Source organism: Microcaecilia unicolor, chromosome 3, assembly GCF_901765095.1.
Source record: "Microcaecilia unicolor chromosome 3, aMicUni1.1, whole genome shotgun sequence".
In the NCBI taxonomy this organism is placed as follows: domain Eukaryota; kingdom Metazoa; phylum Chordata; class Amphibia; order Gymnophiona; family Siphonopidae; genus Microcaecilia; species Microcaecilia unicolor.
Window position 1 is genome coordinate 457,682,279 of NC_044033.1, and position 22,394 is coordinate 457,704,672.

At 45.9% G+C, this 22,394-nt stretch overlaps 1 protein-coding gene across 1 annotated transcript in view; it reads right to left on the reverse strand.

The window, feature by feature from the left end:
• LOC115467195 (glutathione S-transferase 3-like) overlaps positions 1-22,394 on the reverse strand; it is a 64,531-nt gene that overhangs the window by 14,851 nt on the left and 27,286 nt on the right. Inside the window, exons 3-5 of the mRNA XM_030198952.1 lie at positions 14,545-14,596; positions 5,770-5,902; positions 3,670-3,811 (exon numbers count right to left, since the gene is read on the reverse strand). Of these exons, the coding sequence (XP_030054812.1) occupies positions 3,670-3,811; positions 5,770-5,902; positions 14,545-14,596 (327 nt within the window). The remainder of the gene's footprint in view (positions 1-3,669; positions 3,812-5,769; positions 5,903-14,544; positions 14,597-22,394) is intronic.

A 22,394-nucleotide genomic window follows, 5' to 3' on the forward strand; every position in this document is an offset into this window, starting at 1 on the left:
ACGAAGAAGGGCATCCTTTGAAAGCTAATCAAGAAATGTATTTAAGTTATCTGCAATAAAAAAAGGTATCATTTTCTTTTCTATGTTTTATTTCTATTGATTCTCTGTGGGTGGAATTCAATGTACTTCCTTACCTATTTGGAATTCAGTGATTTAGCTTTTTCCTTCAGGTTATAGGATTCCCCCCCCCCCCCGCATACACATACACGCTTTCTTTCCCTGATGCACTGGTTGGTTGTAGACCTAATTCAATGGATTAGTCTTGCAAAGTAGAGACCCAGAATAAAACTGATCTTAATCAATGGGTAGAACCTAATTGACAATGATTCCTTGATTATTCTAACAGTGCCAGAACCTTGATGAACAAGTTCAAGGGAAAGAGAAGGTAAATTGATATCCTTTGTGATATACAGAGAGTAACAACTTACCTCACAAGGTTAAAAAATATATAGTTATGCACCTGCAAATAAGAAAAAAATGCATCTAGGAAGTTTTTTTTTTTTTACTAATTTGATCATGAGGGGAAGTCTCCAAATCTAACTGGAGACGGTCGCCTAGCCAAGCACACCCATGTAACAAAATTTGAACCCCCCCCCCCCCCCCCGGACCAAGACCCAGTTCACAACTAGGGGTTCCCAGTAAGGACCAAAAAGGGGGACAATTTGGAGAAGTGACACCGAAAATGCCACTACCAGTTCCATGCCGTACAAAGAGGAATGAAAACAAAACTTCTGGGCGCCACCTGCCCCCCCCCCCACTGCCATGAAGCAAGGGCAGGGGGTCACAGCCATTAGTCGGGACACTGAATATTAGATGGGAAAAACTTCCGATTACCACTATATAATTCATGGACCCAGCGCATGAGTGTGGCTGCATTATATAAGTGAATGTCAGGGGTGCCCAAGCCCCTCTTATCCTGAGGAAGTGCTAATTTAGCAAGACTAATCCGAGCTGCTTTACCCCACCACAGAAACTGTTGCAATACACTCAGCCCTCATCCTTGCAGGTAAACCAGAAAGGAACCATCTGAAGCAGGTAAAGGAGCTTAGGCAATGCCACCATCTTAAATACAGACTTAAGAGGGACGTCACAGAGGATCTTAATCTTATCCAACTGATCAAGAACATTTAACTCATAAGCACTTACACATCAGCGCAAAGATAAATCCTTAAGTACTTCAGTGGTGTAGCCAGACCTGACCTTTTGGGTGGGCACTATGTATACAGGTATGAATAGTGTTTCTTGGGATACTACAAAATAATGCCTTAGAATGGTGCCCAACATCAATATAAACCACATACATACTTTAAAAAAAACCTGATTTTTATAAATACAGTTACATTATGCCATATCAAACCTGACCAGACATAAAAGTCTACTATAATGGCAAACATTACAGCAGTGACATATAACAATGTATTCAAATTCTGGTAGTACCCGTCACTGCCAGGTACTTTGTGAAGTAACACTAAATCCTGCACAAAGGCTTCTTAGAGCCTATATTGCAAACCGTAACACCAGTTCCAATAACGGTACCTTTGAGCAGATGAGAGTTTCTGCTGGCATGTGGTTTGTATGGGGATCTATGAGTCTGACTTGTCCGGCTTTTCCAATGGGATGCGTATTGCTGTTGTGTATATTCACTGCTGCCTTTTTAGTCACATGCAGATCACAGACCAATCCTCATCAATTACAGAATAAAGGACCAAAAATTACAAAATGTATTGATGTCTAAATTTCTATGCCACACTATCGCTGCAATTCTAAGCAGATCACAATTCAATACACAATTTTAAAACCTATTACAAAAAAATAAAACAAAGACCTTCCCTTCCCCCACCCATGCCAGCAGCCTGGCATCAGCTTTTCCCTTCCCTATTCCCTATCCATCATCCCCATACCTCGGCGTCAGCCCTTCCCTACCTTACCTCCCCCCCCCCCCATCCATCCCTGCAGCCCAGTATCAATTCTTCCCTTCCCCACAATCCATCCTATAGCTATGCATCAGCCCTATCCTACTACCGCCCCTCCTTGTCAGCCCTGTCCTACTCCCTCACACCCCCCATGGCATTAAATATAAAAGACTTTAATGTCTTGGGCAATGCAGAGCCTACTACCGCACTGGTCCACACAGAGAAAGCTGCCCACACATTTTTTAAAAAATTTTTTAACCTAGGTACTGCAGAGTCCATCCCCACCCAAAAACCCACCAAAATGAGAGAAAGAATTTTATTTTTAAGTTAAACTGGGCATTATTAAAATTTATTGTTGGTGAATTTCTGGGTGGGGATGGGCTTCTTCATTGCCTAGGGTAAGAGAGATATTTAATGATTAAATATATCTTTTTTCCCTAGGCAGTGAAGAGCCCCCCCCCCCCCCCCCCCAGAAGCCCACCACCAGACCAGAGCCAAAGGGCCTGCAATACTGAGAAATAAGAGTATTTGGTAAGATCTACTTCTTTCACCTTAGAGGACATACTCCCACACTGAGAAGATAAGAGTCTTTGGTTGCTAACAGAGGGTTGAATTGCTCGGTTGATGGCTTAGATTCATAGCAGATTTGTAATGGGGAATGAGGAAGCTGAGATCTCAAGCAACCATTGCTGGCGATGAAAACAACCCAGTGAGAGGAAGTGACATCAACAGTCTGTTTTATGTTACTGATGCATTTATGAGGAACTAAGCATTCTATGTTTTTTTGAATGTTGTGCTTAGAAGCTTACACCTGGAATAAAATTTGCTTAAAGGGAGTAATTTTATAATGGGGAAATTTTGTGGAAAGTCCAAAGAAAGACCAATGTATGTTTATTAAAACAAACAAAAAAAAGGCTTCAGCAGCACACAAATACACAAATCTAGTGCAATAAAGGTGGTGTAAATCCTATATAATAAAACGCACCTCCAACATTCTGAAGCTGACTGCATGGCTGAGGCATTCCTGCTCTCTGTATCCATCTCCTGAATTGACATCACGTACTTCCGGGTTCGTCACAAGCAGAAGTGACCAACCACACGAGGTTTCTCGGCTTCAGAATGTTGGAGGTGCATTCTAATAGGATTGGTCAGTTCCTTGAAGCACAGCCAAAGCTCAGCGTCCTGCACAGTAACGCTCAGACACCAGAGAGAGGGGGGGGGGGGTGGTATCTGTCACACACAGTCTCTCTCTCACAATGTCTCTCTCTCTCTCAGACACTGTCACTCACACACTATGTCTCACACTGTATCACATTCACTCTCTCTGTGTCACACAGTCACTCACACACTCTTGGTCTCATACACAAGTCTCACAGAGAGTGTCTCACACACACACTCTCTCTCGCACACACTGTATCTGTGTGAAACCCGCACACTGGGTCTCACACACGCACTTGCACACACTCTCTCTCTCACACACACTCTCAAAACCTTGCTAGCGCCCGTTTCATTTGTGTCAGAAACGGGCCTTTTTTACTAGTATGCATTATAAAATACTCATTTACATTGCAACCCTGCCCCAGCCAAAACTATGCTCCTAGGAACGCCTATCCATATTGTGTAAACGTAGGCATAGTCTTTTGGTATATGTGCATACCCTTGAGTAATTTTATTAGAGCTCAATACCGTCTGCATAACATGCTTTATGCAGAGTTTTATAAAATTAACACCTAAATGTTGAACTGATATTTCAGACCTTTTCAAAGACTGGGAAGTATCGATCAGTGGCTCTTTTGGAGATCAAGTCAAGCTGCTTTTCCTTCTCAGCAGGTGATAGAAAAGGATAGGCCATGATAAGCACCATCAGGTCGTATGCTCCTTCCGAATACATATCGATACTGAAAGAAAAGCAAGCGTAACCTTAAAGAGCGATGATTGTCAATAAGCAAATTCTCCTTATAGCCCACACTCAATTGAAATACCTTTGAATAGAAGGGGTTAAGAATATCTCACGATTATAGCTGTCACTGGTTGCATCTGAAGAAGGGCTCTGGAGCTCTTGAAAGTTCCTATACCATCTTCACCTCTGGATAATTCTTAGATCCACTCTGCAAAGCATCTAGGGCAGTGGTTCTCAAACCTGGTCCTGGAGGCACCTCAGCCAGTCAGGTTTTCAGGATATCCACAATGAATATTCATGAGATTTGCATGCAGTGGAGGAGCTACATGCAAATCTACTCATGAACATTCATTGGGGATATCACAGGTTTGGGAACCACTGATCTAGGGGATAATATTTACCATGTAGCAGTCAGTGGGATTTTGTTTTTTTTTTTCTAAAGATGACAGGTGAGGGCTGAATTAAGCCCAGATATTCAATGTCAGGCCATGGCCAGGCTCCACCATTGAATATCTAGGTAAATGTGATCACCTGAAGTTAACCAGATACCAACCAATATTTAGGTCAGCAAACAAGGGTAGCACAGCCTTTTTGCTGACCTAACTTTATTCACTTAGGGCCTCTTATCAAGCCACACTAGCGGTTCTTGTGTGGCAATGCCGATGGAACCAAATCAAAGTGAATGGGCTTTGTCAGCATTACTGCTAGCGTGACTTGATAAGAGGCCCTTACTTAACCAGCTAGCGGAAAGAGTATCATTGGCACACACAGGGGTGGAGCTGGCACATAATTTGTTAGCAGTCAGAGACAAGACTGACTTTAAGTCTTATGTCTAAATGTTGCTGAACACTGCCCGATAGCCTCTTGCCCGGTTAAACCCTTTTGAGTATCAGGCCCTAGTTCTCTCAGATGAATACAGCTTACTAAGAATACTGCTCTCCAAACTGATGGAATACAGTACTCTGAAATCTTCTCCATGGGAGCTAACAATGCAGACTGATCAGTTCCTTTTATTTCAAGGAATTTCAAAGACTATCTCAGGGTTATCACATATGCATTCACTGTACATACGTACAATTTACAGTTTCCCAGTGAATCCAAAACATTCAAAATCTAATGTCCTCCAGCTGTCCACAGAAATGCAAGGGGTAGTGGACCATCCATCAGCACGCTGACCTGCAAATCTACTCAAGTCCTGTTCTGCAATAGGGAAGATGGCAATTCATTTTATGTATCCAATCAATCCTTGATATCTCCAACAATCAGATACCCCTGGGTATCATCTTCACTGAAAGAACTGAACTGAGGCTAAAACCATCAGGTAGGTTCCAGGTGGAGGGTTTCAGTCTCTACCAACAGGCGCTGAACGGTTTTGTAAAAATGCTGCACTGCATGGAAATATCCACATTCCCTAAGACTTTTTGAAACTTAAAAAAAGTTTCAAGATGACAAGTGAAGCTGTATGTGGCTCTCACAGTAAATACTAGCAGCTATCAGAAGGGCACTACTGCATCTCACAAGCTCTTATTAAAAAATGCCTCATCAGCTGATCCCGTGTGTGTGTATGCATGGGTTTATCAACTGACAGCAGGGTTCAGCATGAAGATACCAAGCTGCTTATCTTCAGCTGGGCCCAATCACTGAGAAAGATAAAGAGGAGGAAAGGGAGGGAAACAGAACTTTGCTCACCATCATGCAGTTTAAATATGTATCTCTCTCATACACTCAAGAGAACAATTTCTTTCCTCAGTATATGCATCCTGGGACTTAATACACTGTGTATACGCTTTAGAAGTGATGCTTATATTGAAGTTTGATATTTTGACTAGAGATGGAGGTTCAACTAGTTAAAAAAGAACATGTATGCAAGATGATAAAACTGCATCTCAAATGTCAAAGCTACAAATTTTATAACAAGATGTAACAATGCAAAGGGAAATATGGAAGGTGTCATACAAGGCTTTCTCCTTTAGAGTCTTCCCATGCAGGTTGTATTTTTCAGCGATGTAGTTTAGGATGGCTTTGGTCTGCACCAACTTCATCCCATCAATTTCTACCATGGGCACTTGTTGAAAAAGTAGAACACCATCTTTTGAAAAGAAAAGAACAGAGGTAAACCACCAATGAATTAATGTTATATACTCAAGACAAACACCTGATGGTTAACAGCAAATTTTGCCCTCAATCTTTTCTTCAACCATACGAACCAACTTCTCACATTTTTCAGTGGTGCTAAATCCAGAGGAAATTACCTTTCCCTTGACATAGTCAAGGAGTTTGTTCAATATTGGGGGTGCTCAAGCACTTACAGAGCTGGCTCTTATGCTCCAAATGAGTAGAAAGAGAATATGTAATTTTGGTAGTTGTGTTTTTGGTGGGCTCCCATACTACAAATTTGGTACAGCTGATACTACTATAAAACTTCTAAATGTTAGAGAACCAAGATGATTATGTTGGCCAACTACCCATACAAGCAGTGGTGTGCTGGAGCCGGCTCGCAAGAACCAGTTAACTTTTCTTCCGACTTGCGAGCCGATTGTTAAAACCCACGAGCCGGCTCTCCTCCCTCCCTCCGGATCCGTCCCTCACCGACCTGTCCTTCGAATTCTTCGGGGCAGGCAGTCTTGCCTGCCTGCTGCCAGCGCTACCTCTCCCCTGCTGCCGGTTTGCGCTTTAAAAATGGCCGCCAAGACTTCTGCTGAAGTCTTGGCGGCCATTTTGAAGCGTGAACCAGCAGGGGAGAGTCACTGCTGGACATGGGTGCATGCAGGGCATGGATGGAGGGGAGGGAAGTGTGAGGAAGGAGATGAGGGAAAAGGAAGAGGAGAAAAACTGCACATGGATGAAGAAAATAGGCAAAAGCTGAGGACCAGAAATGAAGCCCTGGAAACAGAGTTAAGAGGACAGATAGCAGCAGAATCAGAAAAACAGTCACCAGAAAACAAAGGAAGAAAAAAAATCATTTTATTTTCATTATAGTGTTTGGAATATGTTATTAACATTTGTATAGCGCTACCAGACGCACGCAGCGCTGAACACCTGACAGACAGTCCCTGCTCAATAGAGCTTACAATCTAAAAATACAGACAAACAAGACAGACAATTAAGGGCGAGGAAAGTACTGGGTGAGAAGGAACAAGGATAGGGGAACTGAGTAGTGGTTATGAGCCAAAAGCAGTGGTGAAAAGGTGGGTTTTCAGCATAGATTTGAAAACAGGTAGAGATGGAGCTAGGCGTACAGGCTCAGGAAGTTCATTCCAGGCATAAGGTGCCGCGAGGGAAAAGGAACGAAGCCTGGAATTAGCAGTGGAGAAGGGGGACGACAAGAGAGATTTGTCCAGTGAGTGGAGATTACGGGGAGGAATGTAGGGAAAGAGGAGGGGTAATGGGGGGCTGCAGAATCAGGTGCTCAACATTAAAAGTTTATATTTAAATATTTATGGCATTTTATCGCACATTAAACATGAATTAGATTGGAACCTGGGATCATTTAATTTTTTTTTTCCTGGAGTAATGCATTGCCACCCCCCCCCCAGGCTCTCTCCCCGGCTATAGCCAGCTTTGCAATTTGGGGGGGGGGGGGGCACAGAGGGGGTCCAGGGAGAGCCTGTTAAACATTTACCAGCACACCACTGCATACAAGCATTTGGTTACCCTTAAATCAGTACCAATCCTTCCCAACCACTTTATTGGTAAATCATACTCTCTCAACTTTTAAGCTGCAGTTCGACTTACGATCTGCACTGATACATTATTTCACAGCTTGCCAGATGTATACACTAAGATTTTAACTGCATCCTTCCATTATTACCCAAATACCTCGCAAATACAGTATCTGCAGGATTTAAAATTCATTAAGGGTTCCTTCTCTTTCAAACATTTAAATGTAAAGTTGCAGCTGTAAGATTAGAGGGGTTTTTTTTTTTTTTCAGTCTTCATTCTAATATTCTAGGGCAGTGGTCCTCAAACCTGTCCTGGAGGTCCACCAGCCATTCGAGTTTAAGATATCCCTAAAGAAAATGCATGATACAGATTTGCATGCCTGTCACCCCCATTATATACAAATCACTCATGCATATTCATTAGGGATATTCTGAACACTCGACTGGCTGATGGACCTCCAGGCCAGGTTTGAGAACCACTGTTCTAGGAGGTTATATTTGAAAGGAGGTACCTAAATAGTACCAGATCCTCCCCTGTAACTCCTGCTCACCCAGTGTAACCCAGAATATAAGGAGCACTTATCTGGACAGTGCTGTTGAAAATGTCAAGCAGACTGACACAGCATTACTAGTTAGTGCCAAGATGGGGTGGAGAAGGAGTGGGGACAGAGCTGGGAGTTACCCAGTTAACATCCAGGCACTACCATTGAAATTAGGAGCAAAAAAAAAAAAAAGCTGCTGTAAATTAAAATATAGAGTAGCTTTCAGGGTACTGCCCCTGAATACTGGTGGTACTCTAAATTCTAACTGCCCTAGACCCAGATATTCAATGCTAGGCCATATCTGGCAACCAGCACTGAATATCTGGATTCAATAAAAAAAAAAAAAAAAAAAAGCCCGCGGCAGCCCAAAACAAAAAGAAATATATGGTCAAAGTTTGAGGAAGCAAGAAGGCAACTAAAGGTTAGGGAGGTGGAAGATCTGTAGTACCATCTAGAGCTGTTAAATCAGTGTGCCTTTGAATTTAACAATAAAACTAGTAGGCTATTAGCTCATAGGCTCAAAGTTTTTGAAACAAGGAATAATGTTCTGTGGGTTAAGAATGCCAAGGGGGTGGAAGTGGGATCTGAGAAAGAAAGAGTACGGTTTGTTGAATTTTACGAGACCCAGTATACACCTGAAGAGGAAGTGAGCACTCAAAACTGATAAATACTTGGGCAGGGTTCAATTGGAAAATGGTAAATTTGTTTTCTATCCCGCTGTTACTTTGCAGTTCTATGCAGGTTACAACTTTTTAAGAAGCCAGTTTCATTTAACTGGGAAGAACAGGCATAATACATTTAGAAATAAAAAAAAAAATAGTAAGTCAATGGTTAGCTTGGGATACATATTTCTGAAACAGAAGGGTTTTTTACATTTTTCCTAAAGAGAATATAGGACTGAAGATTTAAGTATAGGTGAAATCATAGTTCATAATCTTGCTACTTGAAATGCCAACCCTAGTGTGTAAAGTATTTTTCTGGAGAGACTGAAGGGCCCTTTTACAAAGGCGCGCTAGCATTAGCAGCGTTCATTAGCGCACACTAAACGCTAGAGATGCCCATAGGAAGCACATGTATATTAACACATGCTAAAAACGCTAGTGTGCCTTTGTAAAAGGACCCTTGAGCGAGTCCCCTTAGGGCCCAATCATAGGGCTGTGTTCCTCATCCCAGAATCTGTATTCCAGCCACTGCAGTTTCGGGAGAGTTTTTACAGGTAGTGCCCTGCAAAAAACAAAAAAGGATTACAGCTGCGGAACCTGATAGCTGAATGGGATTTAATATCTTGTGGGGGTTGATTGTGTGGGAAAAAAATAGTTTTTAAGACTCTGAATTGCAGATTTTATCCATGTGTTATGGAGGGATTTGTTGCTGGTATTCCTTTTTTGTGAGGACAATACTAACAAGAAACTTGATCTTAAAGTCTTTTGTTCCATGCAAACAATGTTCTCATAACCACAACCTCTAAGGAATGCAATGTTTCTTCCATCTCATTTTGAAAATTAGTCCAATGTGGACAATAATATCTTTATTAAACATGAGAAAGGTAAAATTATGTATCATGCCTGATAATTTTCTTTCCATTAATCATAGCTGATCAATCCATAGACTGGTGGGTTGTGTCCATCTACCAGCAGGTGGAGATAGAGAGCAATCCTTTTGCCTCCCTATATGTGGTCATGTGCTGCCGGAAACTCCTCAGTATGTCGATATCAAAGCACCATCCGCAGGACTCAGCACTTAGAGAATTACACCCACAAAGGGACACTCTGCCCAGCTCACCACCACCGAAACGGGGGAGGGGAATTAACGTGGTTAACATACAACGTGGTGCGACGTCAGACAGACTCCGAATCAGCAGCGTACAGCATGGCCACGGAGGAGGACGACGAACAAGAACTTTGAAGACCTCGGCGGCTGGCGGGGGTTGGGGTCCCCCGCCAGCTGAAGAATTATTTTTAAAAACAGGCGGAAGCGGACCTCGGCTGGCGGGAGAGGAGGTGGAGAGAGTCATTGGTGGCGGGGGGGGGGCGGGTCGGTGGTGCTGGGGGAGGGGCTAAATGTGCCCTCTCCCTCTGGCCCTGGCCCCCCTACTGCCAGAGTCCAGATACGCCCCTGATAGGGAGGCAAAAGGATTGCTCTCTATCTCCACCTGCTGGTAGATGGACACAACCCACCAGTCTATGGATTGATCAGCATGATGATATGGAACTCAGAATTTACTTTCAGAAAGATTTGCTATCAAATCCTGTACTAAGAGAGAAATAGATGGTAAGCTTCAAGTTAAACTCAGCAATTAACTACTGCAAAAGTTTTAATATCAAATTTAAATGACAAGCAGAAACAAAACGGTTGCTAAGCCTTGCTGACTATTTAAATAAAGATTTTCTGGAATTTTTCCTCCACCGCCATAGGCAGTAGCAAATTGCACAAAGTAAAAAAAGAAAAAACTAAGTGCTCCCGTTCCAAAGCTGCGTTACCATTAGCAGCATGCTGAATACAAAGAAGTCCATGGGAACAGAATGGGCTTCTTCACACTTAGCACACTGCTGTAGCGCAGCTTTGTAAAAGGAGCCCTACTTCCCAACACAAGTAAAAATTAGTGAATATGCATCAATACCTATAAAGCTGCCATAACTCAACAGGTACATAGATATTATTATAGATGAAATGAAAACAAATGCTTACTTACATTTAGTACATTACAGCACAGAAAATAATAGAACCAGTTCTGAATGCATAACACCTGACTGTTGACATGGTAATGTTCCAGAAAGAGTACCTGCTTTAGAGGAAATGTTGAATAAAAGTGGAAATAAAGCAGGGGTAGTGGAATATCTTTTTGCTTAGGAGGGCCAAACAAACCAAGCTGTGATCCTACCCTCTCTATCTCCCTGATGCTGCATAGGGCAAAATCCTGGTAGGGCCATGGCCCCAGTGGCCTAGCTTGTTCTGCTGCCTATGCATTAAAAGGATAGGACTTGTCTTACCATTTACATACTACAAAAGGGCCAAAGTTACACCGTATTTCCCATTCCCAGATGTCATCTTAGAAAGTAATGGGATCACCCACAAAGAAATGGTCAGAAGGCAAAGTATCACACAGAGAATCAGGCAACACAAGTAATTCCAAGTCTGTAGTATATTTAGGGAGTATGCAATGAAGCCCTTCCATCAGTCCTATTAGCTGGTATGTATACCATGCTCCCACACTGGAGTGAACTCTTGTGTTCTTCAAGATAGCTAGAACCACTGGTGGGAACTACTTCTCTACTTGAAGGTACTTGTCATACTTCCCTTGCAGTTGGCAGACTCTACACTCTACCATTCATTTGCCTAATGCAGTGGGGATTGGATTTTGGATAGGAGGAAGGGACGGGCTTATGAGAGAGAAAGTAGACAAGAGCAGAGATAAGAATGGGAGAGGAGGAATTTTAGGAATGAGACATGGCTGGAGGTAGAGGGGATGAGAGACATAAAAGGAAAGAAAAATGGAGGAGTGTGTGGAAGGTGTGAGAAAAAAAAAAATAGATGGCAAGTGGGAAGAGATTTTAGATTTAGCTCCCGCCTTTTCATTGGACACCCATAGGGTGTTACACTGAGGTACAGTAGTTGTTTCTAGTCCCTAGAGGGCTTACAATCTAAGATAATAAGAATAACCATACTGGGCCAGACCAATGGTCCATCTAGCCCAGTGTTCTGCTTCCAACAGTGACCAGTCCTGGTCACAAGTACCTGGCAGAAACCCAATTAGTAGAATCACCCACCCCCTCACTTTCATTACACTAAAACTCCACCATAGATAAAATTGTTATACCCTAATGTTCTCTTGCCACTGTTCTACCGCCCTATCATGTCCCCTATGCTACATTCTATTGTTCTACTCCCAGATATCTGACTTTGATTTGTCTTCCTATAACTCTTCACAACGTACCCATAAATGTACTGTGACCAACTGTATCTCGATTATTCACAATGTATTGTAAGCCAAACTGAGCCTGCAAATAGGTGGGAAAATGTGGGATACAAATGCAATAAAATTCCATGCTACTAATCCCACGGCAAGCAGTGGCTTCTCCCACGTCCATCTCAACAACAGACTAGAACTTGTCCAAACCTTTTTTAAGCCCAGGTACTCTAACTGCTGATATCACATCCTCCGGCAGCGAGTTCCAGAGCTTAATTATTCTTATTTACATGTAATTTAACTGAGTGCCCTCTGGATCTGAGAGAAAAAAAAAAAAAAAATAAATTCACGTCTACCTGTTCTACACCACTCAGGATTTTAAAGACCTCAATCATATCCCTCCTCAGCCGTCTCTTTTTCAAGCTGAAGAACCCTAACCTCTGTAGCCTTTCCTTATATGAGAGGAGTTCCATCCTCTATCATGTTGGTTGCTCTTTGAACTTTTTCTAATTCTGCTATATCTTTTTTTGAGATACTGTGACCAGAATTGAAGGCAATACTCAAGGTGAGGGCACACCACGGAGACAATTCTACACGAGTCCCTCCTTATTGGCATCCTGTATAACAGCCTTTCTATAGTGGCATCTGGGTGCCCAGATTCGGTTAAAACTAGCATAACCCGATATCAGCATGTCTAAATATTTACATATTCATAATTACACCAGTTATAGAGCTGGAGAAACTGGGGGTGCCTAAATGCAGCAAAGGAATGCCTTACAGTATCCTCTTAAGTTATACAGAACCAGGAAGCGTTACTATGTTCTGTCCATACTCCATGTGTACACCTTACCTTGCATTCACACTCCAACACTTACATGAAAATTACAGAATAGCACCAAGAGCACTAATGCATATAAGTACTACTGCTTAGTGCACGCACACACACACGCACTAGGGTGCTTAATCACAGGCACCAAGTCAGAACATAAGCGTTGCCATACTGGGACAGACCGAAGGTCCATCAAGCCCAGCATCCTGTTTCCAACAGTGGCAAGATCCCAACAGTAAAATACATTTATGCTTATTATCCTAGAAATAAAGCAGTGGCCTTTCCCCAAGTCCATTTTAATAATGACTTATGGACTTTTTTCAGGAAGTTATCCAAACCTTTTTTTAAACCCCGCTAACTGCTTTTAGTGCAGGTCTTTTTCTGCCGTCATCTACTATGTTACTATGTTTTACTACATTCTCTGGCAATGAATTCCCGAGTTTAATTACACACTGAGTGAAGAAATATTTTCTCTGATTCATTTTAAAACGTACTACTTTGTAGCTTCATGGTGTGCCCCCTAGTTCTAGTATTTTTGGAAAGAGTAAACAAGCGATTCACGTTTACCAGTTCCACTCCACTCATTTTATAGACCTCTATCATTATCTCCCCTCAGCCGCCTTTTCTGCAAGCTGAAGAGCCCCAGCCACTTTAGCCTTTCCTCATAGGAAAGTCGTCCCATCCCCTTTATCGTCTCCCTTCACTGTACCTTTTCTAATTCCACTATATCTTCTTTGAGATGCTATGACCAGAACTGCACACAACATTTGAGATGCAGTTGCACTATGGAGCGATACAAAGGCATTATAACGTCCTCATTTGTTTTACATTCCTTTCCATAATATCTATTGGCTTTCTTAGCTGCTGCTGGCACCACACACTGAGCAGAGGGTTTCAATGTATTATCAATGACACCTAGATCCCTTTCCTTGGCAGTGACTCCTAATATGGACCCTTGCATCACATAGCTATAGTTCAGGTTCCTCTTTCCCACGTGCATCACTTTGCACTTGCTTACATTAAACAATCATCTGCCATTTGGATGCCCCATCTCCCAGTCTCGTACGGTCCTCTTGTAATTTTTCACAATCCCTCTTGCGATTTAACAACTGAATAAGTTTTGTGTCGTCAGCAAATTTAATTACCTCACTAGTTACTCCCATCTCTAGATCACTTATAAATATGTTAAAAAGCAGCGGTCCTAGCACAGACCTCTGGGGAAACCCACTATCTACCCTTCATCTGTCTACCTGAGACAACGGAGGCTAGAGAGACTTGACCAAGATTATAAGTGTCAGTGGGTGAAGCAGGATTTGAACCCTGGCTTCCTCTGGTTCTCAACCTGCTGTTCACCACTAGGTTACAATGTAGAAAGAGGAATGGGGGGAGGGATCCCAACCAACCTCAGGTCCCAGGTGCTGTCAGCCTAAGTTGAGGCACTATTATATAAACCTATAAAAAGTTATAGGCACAACATCTGCACACAATCCAAAGAACACCGGTCTCCAGTTTAAGCTACTAGTTAAGACCTGGTTATTTCTGAACACCTACACCCTTCCTACTGTTCGATACATCTGCCCCCGCCCCTTCTGCCATGTGAACTGTCTCCCCCCCTTCCTTTTTCTCCTCTATTTTATTCATTGTAAACATCTTAGCAGTATCTATCCTGTGTGATTGGTGATATATCAAGCTTTCCAAATAAAAAAGTAAGCTGCCTATTATAAAACTCAAATATTTTACAGTACACAAATCTAATAAGAGGAAAAAACCCACAAAGACAGTAATACTTACCACAAAGTATTTTTTCATATTGCTCTCTGGTAGTAAAAAACCGTTCTTCAAACTGAAAAAAGGAAACCAGGTAAGACTGTTACACAAGATCTAGCTTGGGAGGACTTTATTCAAAAAGATGGTTGCAGTATACAGAATGGAAATTTTAACGTGTCAAATGCTGGAAACAGTAAATGGAATAGCTCACTGCACCAGAAGAGCAAGTCAGAGATAAATGATAAAGGCATATCCCAGACAGCACCATTACTAGAAAGTATGGGTTAGGATGGTTAGAGAGAGAGATATCACACCTGCCACAACTACCAAGCACTCGGCGATAAGCGGGCAAAGCATGGAAAGTATGGCTCATGGAATTCTTTCCCAACACTTCTGCACGTATGTGCATGCATGAGGAGGGATTGGGGGGGGGGGGGGGGGTTGTAGATAAAGAAAAAAAAGGCAGCTTGAAAGGAGGCATCACGTAACCTCTATGTCTCACTTCGAGGAAGTTCTGATAGTAACATAGTAGATGACGGCAGAAAAAGACCTGCATGGTCCATCCAGTCTGCCCAACAAGATAAACTCATATGTGTATACCTTACCTTGATTTGTACCTGCCTTTTTCAGGGCACAGACCGTACAAGTCTGCCCAGCAGTATTTCCCGCCTCCCATCACTGGCTCAGACCATATAAGTCTGCCCTCCACTATCCTCGCCTCCCAACCACCAACCCCTCTTCCCCCATCTGCTCTGCCACCCAATTTCGGCTACGCTTCTGAGGATCCATTCCTACTGCACAGGATTCCTTTATGCATATCCCACGCATGTTTGAATGCTGAACTCTCCCATTACAAATATAATTGTGCATTTTTTTTTGGGGGGGGGGGGGGGGGAAGAGGGGGAGAAGGGAGCTTATTTCTCTGGAACTCTGGTCAAGCACAATGGTGGCAATTATTTATTTTCAGGTGACCCAATGCTGTACGGTCAGAGCCTATTCTATAACAGCATCTGGGCACCCAGACTCCTTTATAGAATACTAGCTGAACCTGGCATTGGCACACCTTACATTTAAGATGTGTGCACTTACACCAGCCTAGATCTGGTGTAACTGATCACACAGCGAGGGTGCACATAACTTATAATATTCTATAACTTATGCTTACATGTTAACACACTTACACTTTTTACTCAATTTTCCCACAAGCCAAGTTTCATCTTATTCCATTACATTTTTGGAGAGTTATTTTGCCACCTGACAGATAGGCAGATATTCTCAGCCCCTTCTGTATAATTATTTCCAACTTCCATTGAGTTAGAAATACAATGATCACTGTTTACCTGCTTGCCATTTCAAACTAACACACAAACCTGCAACCAAAATCCAACCACTGAAATCCAGTTTCACAAAATCCAAAAGATCAATTCCTAGAAAATATATAAAATACTAAAGCAGAAGAAAAAAGGAAAGGAAAAAAAACTAAGTACAGGTCTTTCCTGCACTGTCTCTGTTCAGAAACGTGAAACACTCCTGCCTTGCAAATAATGCTTCACTATCAATCTCCCACCTCCTTGTGCAATAGGCATAAAATTTGTTGCACCAAAAAAAAAAAAAAAAAGCAGTGCAGTTTTTTTTTGTTTGGGGGGGGGGGGGGGGGATTGTTTTTTTAATAGGATGTTGCTAAATCTTTTACTCCTGGGGAAACTGTGCACACAAAATTTTAAACTCTGCAAAAAAAAATTTTTTTTTTAATTTTCCCCCAGTTTATATATATTGCGTCTAGTGTTCTGCACCGAAACAACATGTATAACTTAATTGGCTTAACAATCTAATCAGCACTGACAATAGGTCTTAACGAGCAATGATGAGCACTAACTTACGTGCACAAAATCATAAACGCAGAGCACCTAAATTCTAATGTCTGCAGCCAAAAAGGGGCATGGCTATGGGAAGGGAAACGGGCAGCGCTATAGAAATGCTAAGTAGTAGTAGTGATCCAAAAGTTGCACAGTTATAGAATATGCCCCGGTACTCCTAGATCTATACACCAGCATTTATGCCACGTATCCCTTGATGTAAATGGATATCAAGAGTTAAGTGCTCTAGCCCGATATCAACTAAGCATATTCTATATACAGGTGCTGCACATAGAATATGCTTAGGCGGAAATTTATTCCGTGCAGAGTTTTCAGGTGCCTTTTTGTACAATGCTTTAAAATTCTGCATCTCATTTTTTTGGTGCAGAGTTCTCCCAGCTTTTTACCTCCTTGGGCTGGATCCTCCCCCTCAATTATCACTAACTCTTGCCCCAACTTTACCTTCTTCCTTTCTACTGTCCTTACCTTGGTAGGTTCAGCCCCCAGCTTTCTCTGCCTTTTCTCAAGGTTAGGCACCTCCCAGCCCCCTAGTTCTACCTTCTGCCCCCACCCCTCTTTCTGTTCCCTATTTAAATTTAACATCTCATTATTTCAGTTTATAATCTGTTTATATCCAAGCAGAGTAGAAAATAAACATATATAATAAAAAGTGAATGATACATACCTGTAGCAGGTGTTCTCCGAGGACAGCAGGCTGATTGTTCTCACGACTGGGGTGACGTCCGCGGCAGCCCCCACCAACCGGAAAAAAGCTTCGCGGGACGGTCGGCACGCAGGGCACGCCCACCGCGCATGCGCGGCCGTCTTCCCGCCCGTGCGCGACCGCTCCCGCCAGTTGAATGACTAGCAAAAGATGAAACACACAACTCCAAAGGGGAGGAGGGAGGGTAGGTGAGAACAATCAGCCTGCTGTCCTCGGAGAACACCTGCTACAGGTATGTATCATTCACTTTGTCCGAGGACAAGCAGGCTGCTTGTTCTCACGACTGGGGTATCCCTAGCTCTCAGGCTCACTCAAAACAAGAACCCAGGTCAATCGGACCTCGCAACGGCGAGGGTACAACAGAAAATTGACCTACGAAGAACAACTGAGAGTGCAGCCTGACCAGAATAAATTCGGGTCCTGGAGGGTGGAGTTGGATTTACACCCCAAACAGATTCTGCAGCACCGACTGCCCGAACCGACTGTCGCGTCGGGTATCCTGCTGGAGGCAGTAATGTGATGTGAATGTGTGGACAGATGACCACGTCGCAGCCTTGCAGATCTCTTCAATAGTGGCTGACTTCAAGTGGGCCACCGACGCTGCCATGGCTCTGACACTATGAGCCGTGACATGACCCTCAAGAGTCAGCCCAGCCTGGGCGTAAGTGAAGGAAATGCAATCTGCTAGCCAATTGGAGATGGTGCGTTTCCCGACAGCGACCCCTAGCCTGTTAGGGTCGAAAGAAATAAACAATTGGGCGGACTGTCTGTGGGGCTGTGTCCGCTCCAAGTAGAAGGCCAATGCTCTCTTGCAGTCCAATGTGTGCAACTGACGTTCAGCAGGGCGGGTATGCGGCCTGGGGAAGAATGTTGGCAAGACAATTGACTGGTTAAGATGGAACTCCGACACCACCTTCGGCAGGAACTTTGGGTGGGTGCGGAGCACTACTCTGTTGTGATGAAATTTGGTATACGGAGCATGAGCTACCAGGGCTTGAAGCTCACTGACCCTACGAGCTGAAGTAACTGCCACCAAGAAAATGACCTTCCAGGTCAAGTACTTCAGATGGCATGAATTCAGTGGCTCAAAAGGAGGTTTCATCAGCTGGGTGAGAACGACATTGAGATCCCATGACACTGTAGGAGGCTTGATAGGGGGCTTTGACAAAAGCAAGCCTCTCATGAATCGAACGACTAAAGGCTCTCCAGAGATGGCTTTACCTTCCACACGATAATGGTAAGCACTAATCGCACTAAGGTGATTCCTTACTGAGTTGGTCTTGAGGCCAGACTCTGATAAGTGCAGAAGGTATTCAAGCAGGTTCTGTGCAGGGCAAGAACGAGGTTCTAGGGCCTTGCTCTCACACCAAACGACAAACCTCCTCCACTTGAAAAAGTAACTCTTCTTAGTGGAATCCTTCCTAGAGGCAAGCAAGACCCGGGAGACACCCTCAGGCAGACCCAACGTAGCGAAGTCTATGCCTTCAACATCCAGGCCGTGAGAGCCAGGGATTGAAGGTTGGGGTGCAGCAACGCTCCGTCGTTCTGCGAAATGAGAGTCGGAAAACACTCCAATCTCCACGGTTCTTCGGAGGACAACTCCAGAAGAAGAGGGAACCAGATCTGACGGGGCCAAAAGGGCGCAATCAGAATCATGGTGCCGCGGTCTTGCTTGAGCTTCAGTAAGGTCTTCCCCACCAAAGGTATGGGAGGATAAGCATACAGGAGGCCGGTCCCCCAATGAAGGAGAAAGGCATCTGACGCTAGCCTGCCGTGTGTCTGAAGTCTGGAACAGAACAGAGGCAGCTTGTGGTTGGTCTGAGAGGCGAAAAGATCCACCGAGGGGGTGCCCCACTCTCGGAAGATCTTGCGTACCACTCTGGAATGGAGCGACCACTCGTGCGGTTGCATGACTCTGCTCAGTCTGTCGGCCAGACTGTTGTTTACGCCTGCCAGGTACGTGGCTTGGAGAAGCATGCCGAACCGGCACGCCCAACGCCACATCCCCACGGCTTCCTGACACAGGGGGCGAGATCCGGTGCCCCCCTGCTTGTTGACGTAATACATTGCAACCTGATTGTCTGTCCGAATTTGGATAATTTGGTAGGACAGCCGATCTCTGAAAGCCTTCAGTGCGTTCCAGATCGCTCGGAGCTCCAGGAGGTTGATCTGCAGATCCTTTTCCTGGAGGGACCACAGACCCTGGGTGTGAAGCCCATCGACATGAGCTCCCCACCCCAGGCGAGATGCATCCGTCGTCAGCACTTTCGTGGGCTGCGGAATTTGGAATGGACGTCCCAGGGTCAAATTGGTCCGGATGGTCCACCAGAGCAGTGAAGTGCGGCAACTGGTGGAGAGGCGGATGACATCTTCTAGATTCCCGGTGGCTTGGAACCACTGGGAAGCTAGGGTCCATTGAGCAGATCTCATGTGAAGACGAGCCATGGGAGTCACATGGACTGTGGAGGCCATATGACCCAGAAGTCTCAACATCTGCCGAGCTGTGATCTGCTGAGACGCTCTGGTCTGCGAAGCCAGGGCTAGGAGATTGGCGGCCCTCGCTTCGGGAAGGTAGGCCTGAGCCGTCTGGGTATTCAGCAGCGCTCCTATGAATTCCAGAGACTGGGTTGGCTGGAGATGGGACTTTGGGTAATTTATCACAAACCCCAGCAGCTCCAGAAGTTGAATAGTGCACTGCATGGACCGGAGGGCTCCTGCCTCCGAGGTGTTCTTGACCAGCCAATCGTCGAGATATGGGAACACGTGCACTCCCAGCTTGCGTAGGTAGGCCGCTACCACCACGAGGCACTTGGTAAACACTCGTGGGGCAGAGGTGAGCCCAAAAGGCAGCACACAATACTGAAAATGCCGTGCGCCCAGGCGGAATCTGAGATACTGTCTGTGAGCTAGCAGTATCGGGACGTGAGTATATGCGTCCTTTAAATCCAGGGAACATAGCCAATCGTGTTTCTGAATCATTGGCAGAAGGGTGCCCAAGGAAAGCATCCTGAACTTTTCTTTGACCAGGAATTTGTTCAGGCCTCTCAGGTCTAGGATGGGACGCATCCCCCCTGTTTTCTTTTCCACAAGGAAGTACCTGGAATAGAATCCCTGCCCTTCCTGCCCGGGTGGTACGGGCTCGACCGCATTGGCGCTGAGAAGGGCGGAGAGTTCCTCTGCAAGTACCTGCTTGTGATGGGAGCTGAAAGACTGAGCTCCCGGAGGACAATTTGGAGGCAGGGAGGCCAAATTCAGGGCGTATCCGCACCGCACTATTTGGAGAACCCACTGGTCGGAGGTTATGAGAGGCCACCTTTGGTGAAAAAATTTTAACCTCCCTCCGACCGGCAGATCGTCCGGTACGGACACTTGTAGGGCGGCTATGTTCCCGTGGATCCAGTCAAAAGCCCGTCCCCGGCTTTTGCTGTAGAGGCGCAGGGGGCTGCTTAGGCGCACGCTGTTGACGAGAACGAGCGTGCTGGGGCTGTCCCTGTGCCTGACGAGGCCTTCGGGCCGGCTGGTTGTACCTACGCTTCGCAAAAGAATAGGGTGCAGCCTGCCGGGCCCGGGAAAAACGTCCACCTGTGGAGGTGGATGCTGAAGGCGCCCGGTGGGAGAGCTTGTCGAGAGCGGTTTCCCGCTGATGCAGTTGGTCCACCATCTGCTCGACCTTCTCACCAAAAATGTTATCCCCCCGGCAAGGGACGTCGGCCAGTCTCTGCTGGGTGCGGTTGTCCAGGTCAGAGGCCCGCAGCCATGAGAGCCTGCGCATCACTATACCTTGGGCCGCAGCACGAGATGCCACGTCACAGGTGTCATAGATACCCCTGGACAGGAACTTTCTGCACGCCTTCAGCTGCCTGACCACCTCCTGATAAGGCCTGGACTGCTCCGGCGGGAGCTTCTCGACCAGGTCCGCCAGTTGTTGCACATAGGTCCGCATGTGAATGCTCATATAGAGCAGGTATGATTGGATGCGGGTCACGAGCATGGAGGATTGGTAGGCCTTCCTCCCAAACGAGTCCAGAGTGCGAGACTCCCGCCCTGGGGGCGCCGAGGCGGTATCCCTCGAACTCCGTGCCCTCTTGAGAGCAGAATCCACGACCGCTGAGTCATGGGGCAATTGTGGCCGCATTAACTCTGGGTCAGAGTGGATCCTGTACTGGGACTCTGCTTTCTTGGGAATGGTGGGGTTAGTTAATGGTCGCACCCAGTTCCGAAGCAGTGTCTCCTTGAGGACATTGTGCAGCGGTACCGTGGAGGACTCTCTAGGTGGTGATGGATAGTCGAGGACCTCGAGCATCTCGGCCCTCGGCTCTTCCACAGAGACCACGGGAAAGGGAATGCTGATAGACATATCCCGCACAAAGGAGGCAAAGGAGAGACTCTCAGGAGGTGAGAGCTTCCTCTCCGGTGAAGGCGTGGGGTCCGAGGGAAGGCCCGTAGACTCCTCTGAAGAGAAATATCTAGGGTCCTCCTCTTCCCCCCACGAGTCCTCATCCTCGGTATCGGACATAAGCTCATGTAGCTGAGTCCTGAACCGGGCCCGGCTCGACGTCGAGGCACCAGGGTCTCGGTGTCGTCGAGCGGTGGGCTCCCGCGTCGGCGGGGACGGAGCTCCCTCCATCGACGTCGACGGGGACTCCACCTGCGTGGCGGTCGAGACCGGCACCGCAAGCGGCGGCGGTGTTGACTGCCCCGGCGCCGGGCTAGAGCTCGCCGGCGCCACAGTCATCGGCGCCGAGGGCGCAAGCACCCCCGGCGCCGGCACAGCCTGGCGCATCAGCCCTTCCAGGATCCCCGGAAGGATGGCTCTGAGGCACTCGTCCAGGCCCGCTGCCGGGAAAGGCGGTGGGGCCGGTAGGGGTGTCGGTGCCAGAATCTGGTGGGAGCCAGGAGACGACACCGAGGTGCCGGGACCCTGTTGTGTCGGCACCTCTATCACCGACGGGGATCTCTCCTCTCGATGGAGACGCTTCGGCGTCGACTCCTCTCCGATGTGCATCGAGGGCGACCGGTGACGGCGCTTCTTATCCTTCTTCCGATGCCCGTCACCGGCGCCGGGAGGCATGGAGGAGGAGGATGACGATCCCCCTCGGTCTCGAGGAGCCGGGTCAGACAGGGTTCGGTCCCGTGGGCCATGGGCTGAGGGAGTGACCGGGGCCGACTGCCCACGCGGCCTCTCACCTCTACCCTCACCGGCGGACCGGTGGGCCGACGGGACCTGTTCTCCTGGGGTCGATGCCATCGGTGCCGATGTCTCGGGCATCGATACCGGTACCAAAGGACCGGGC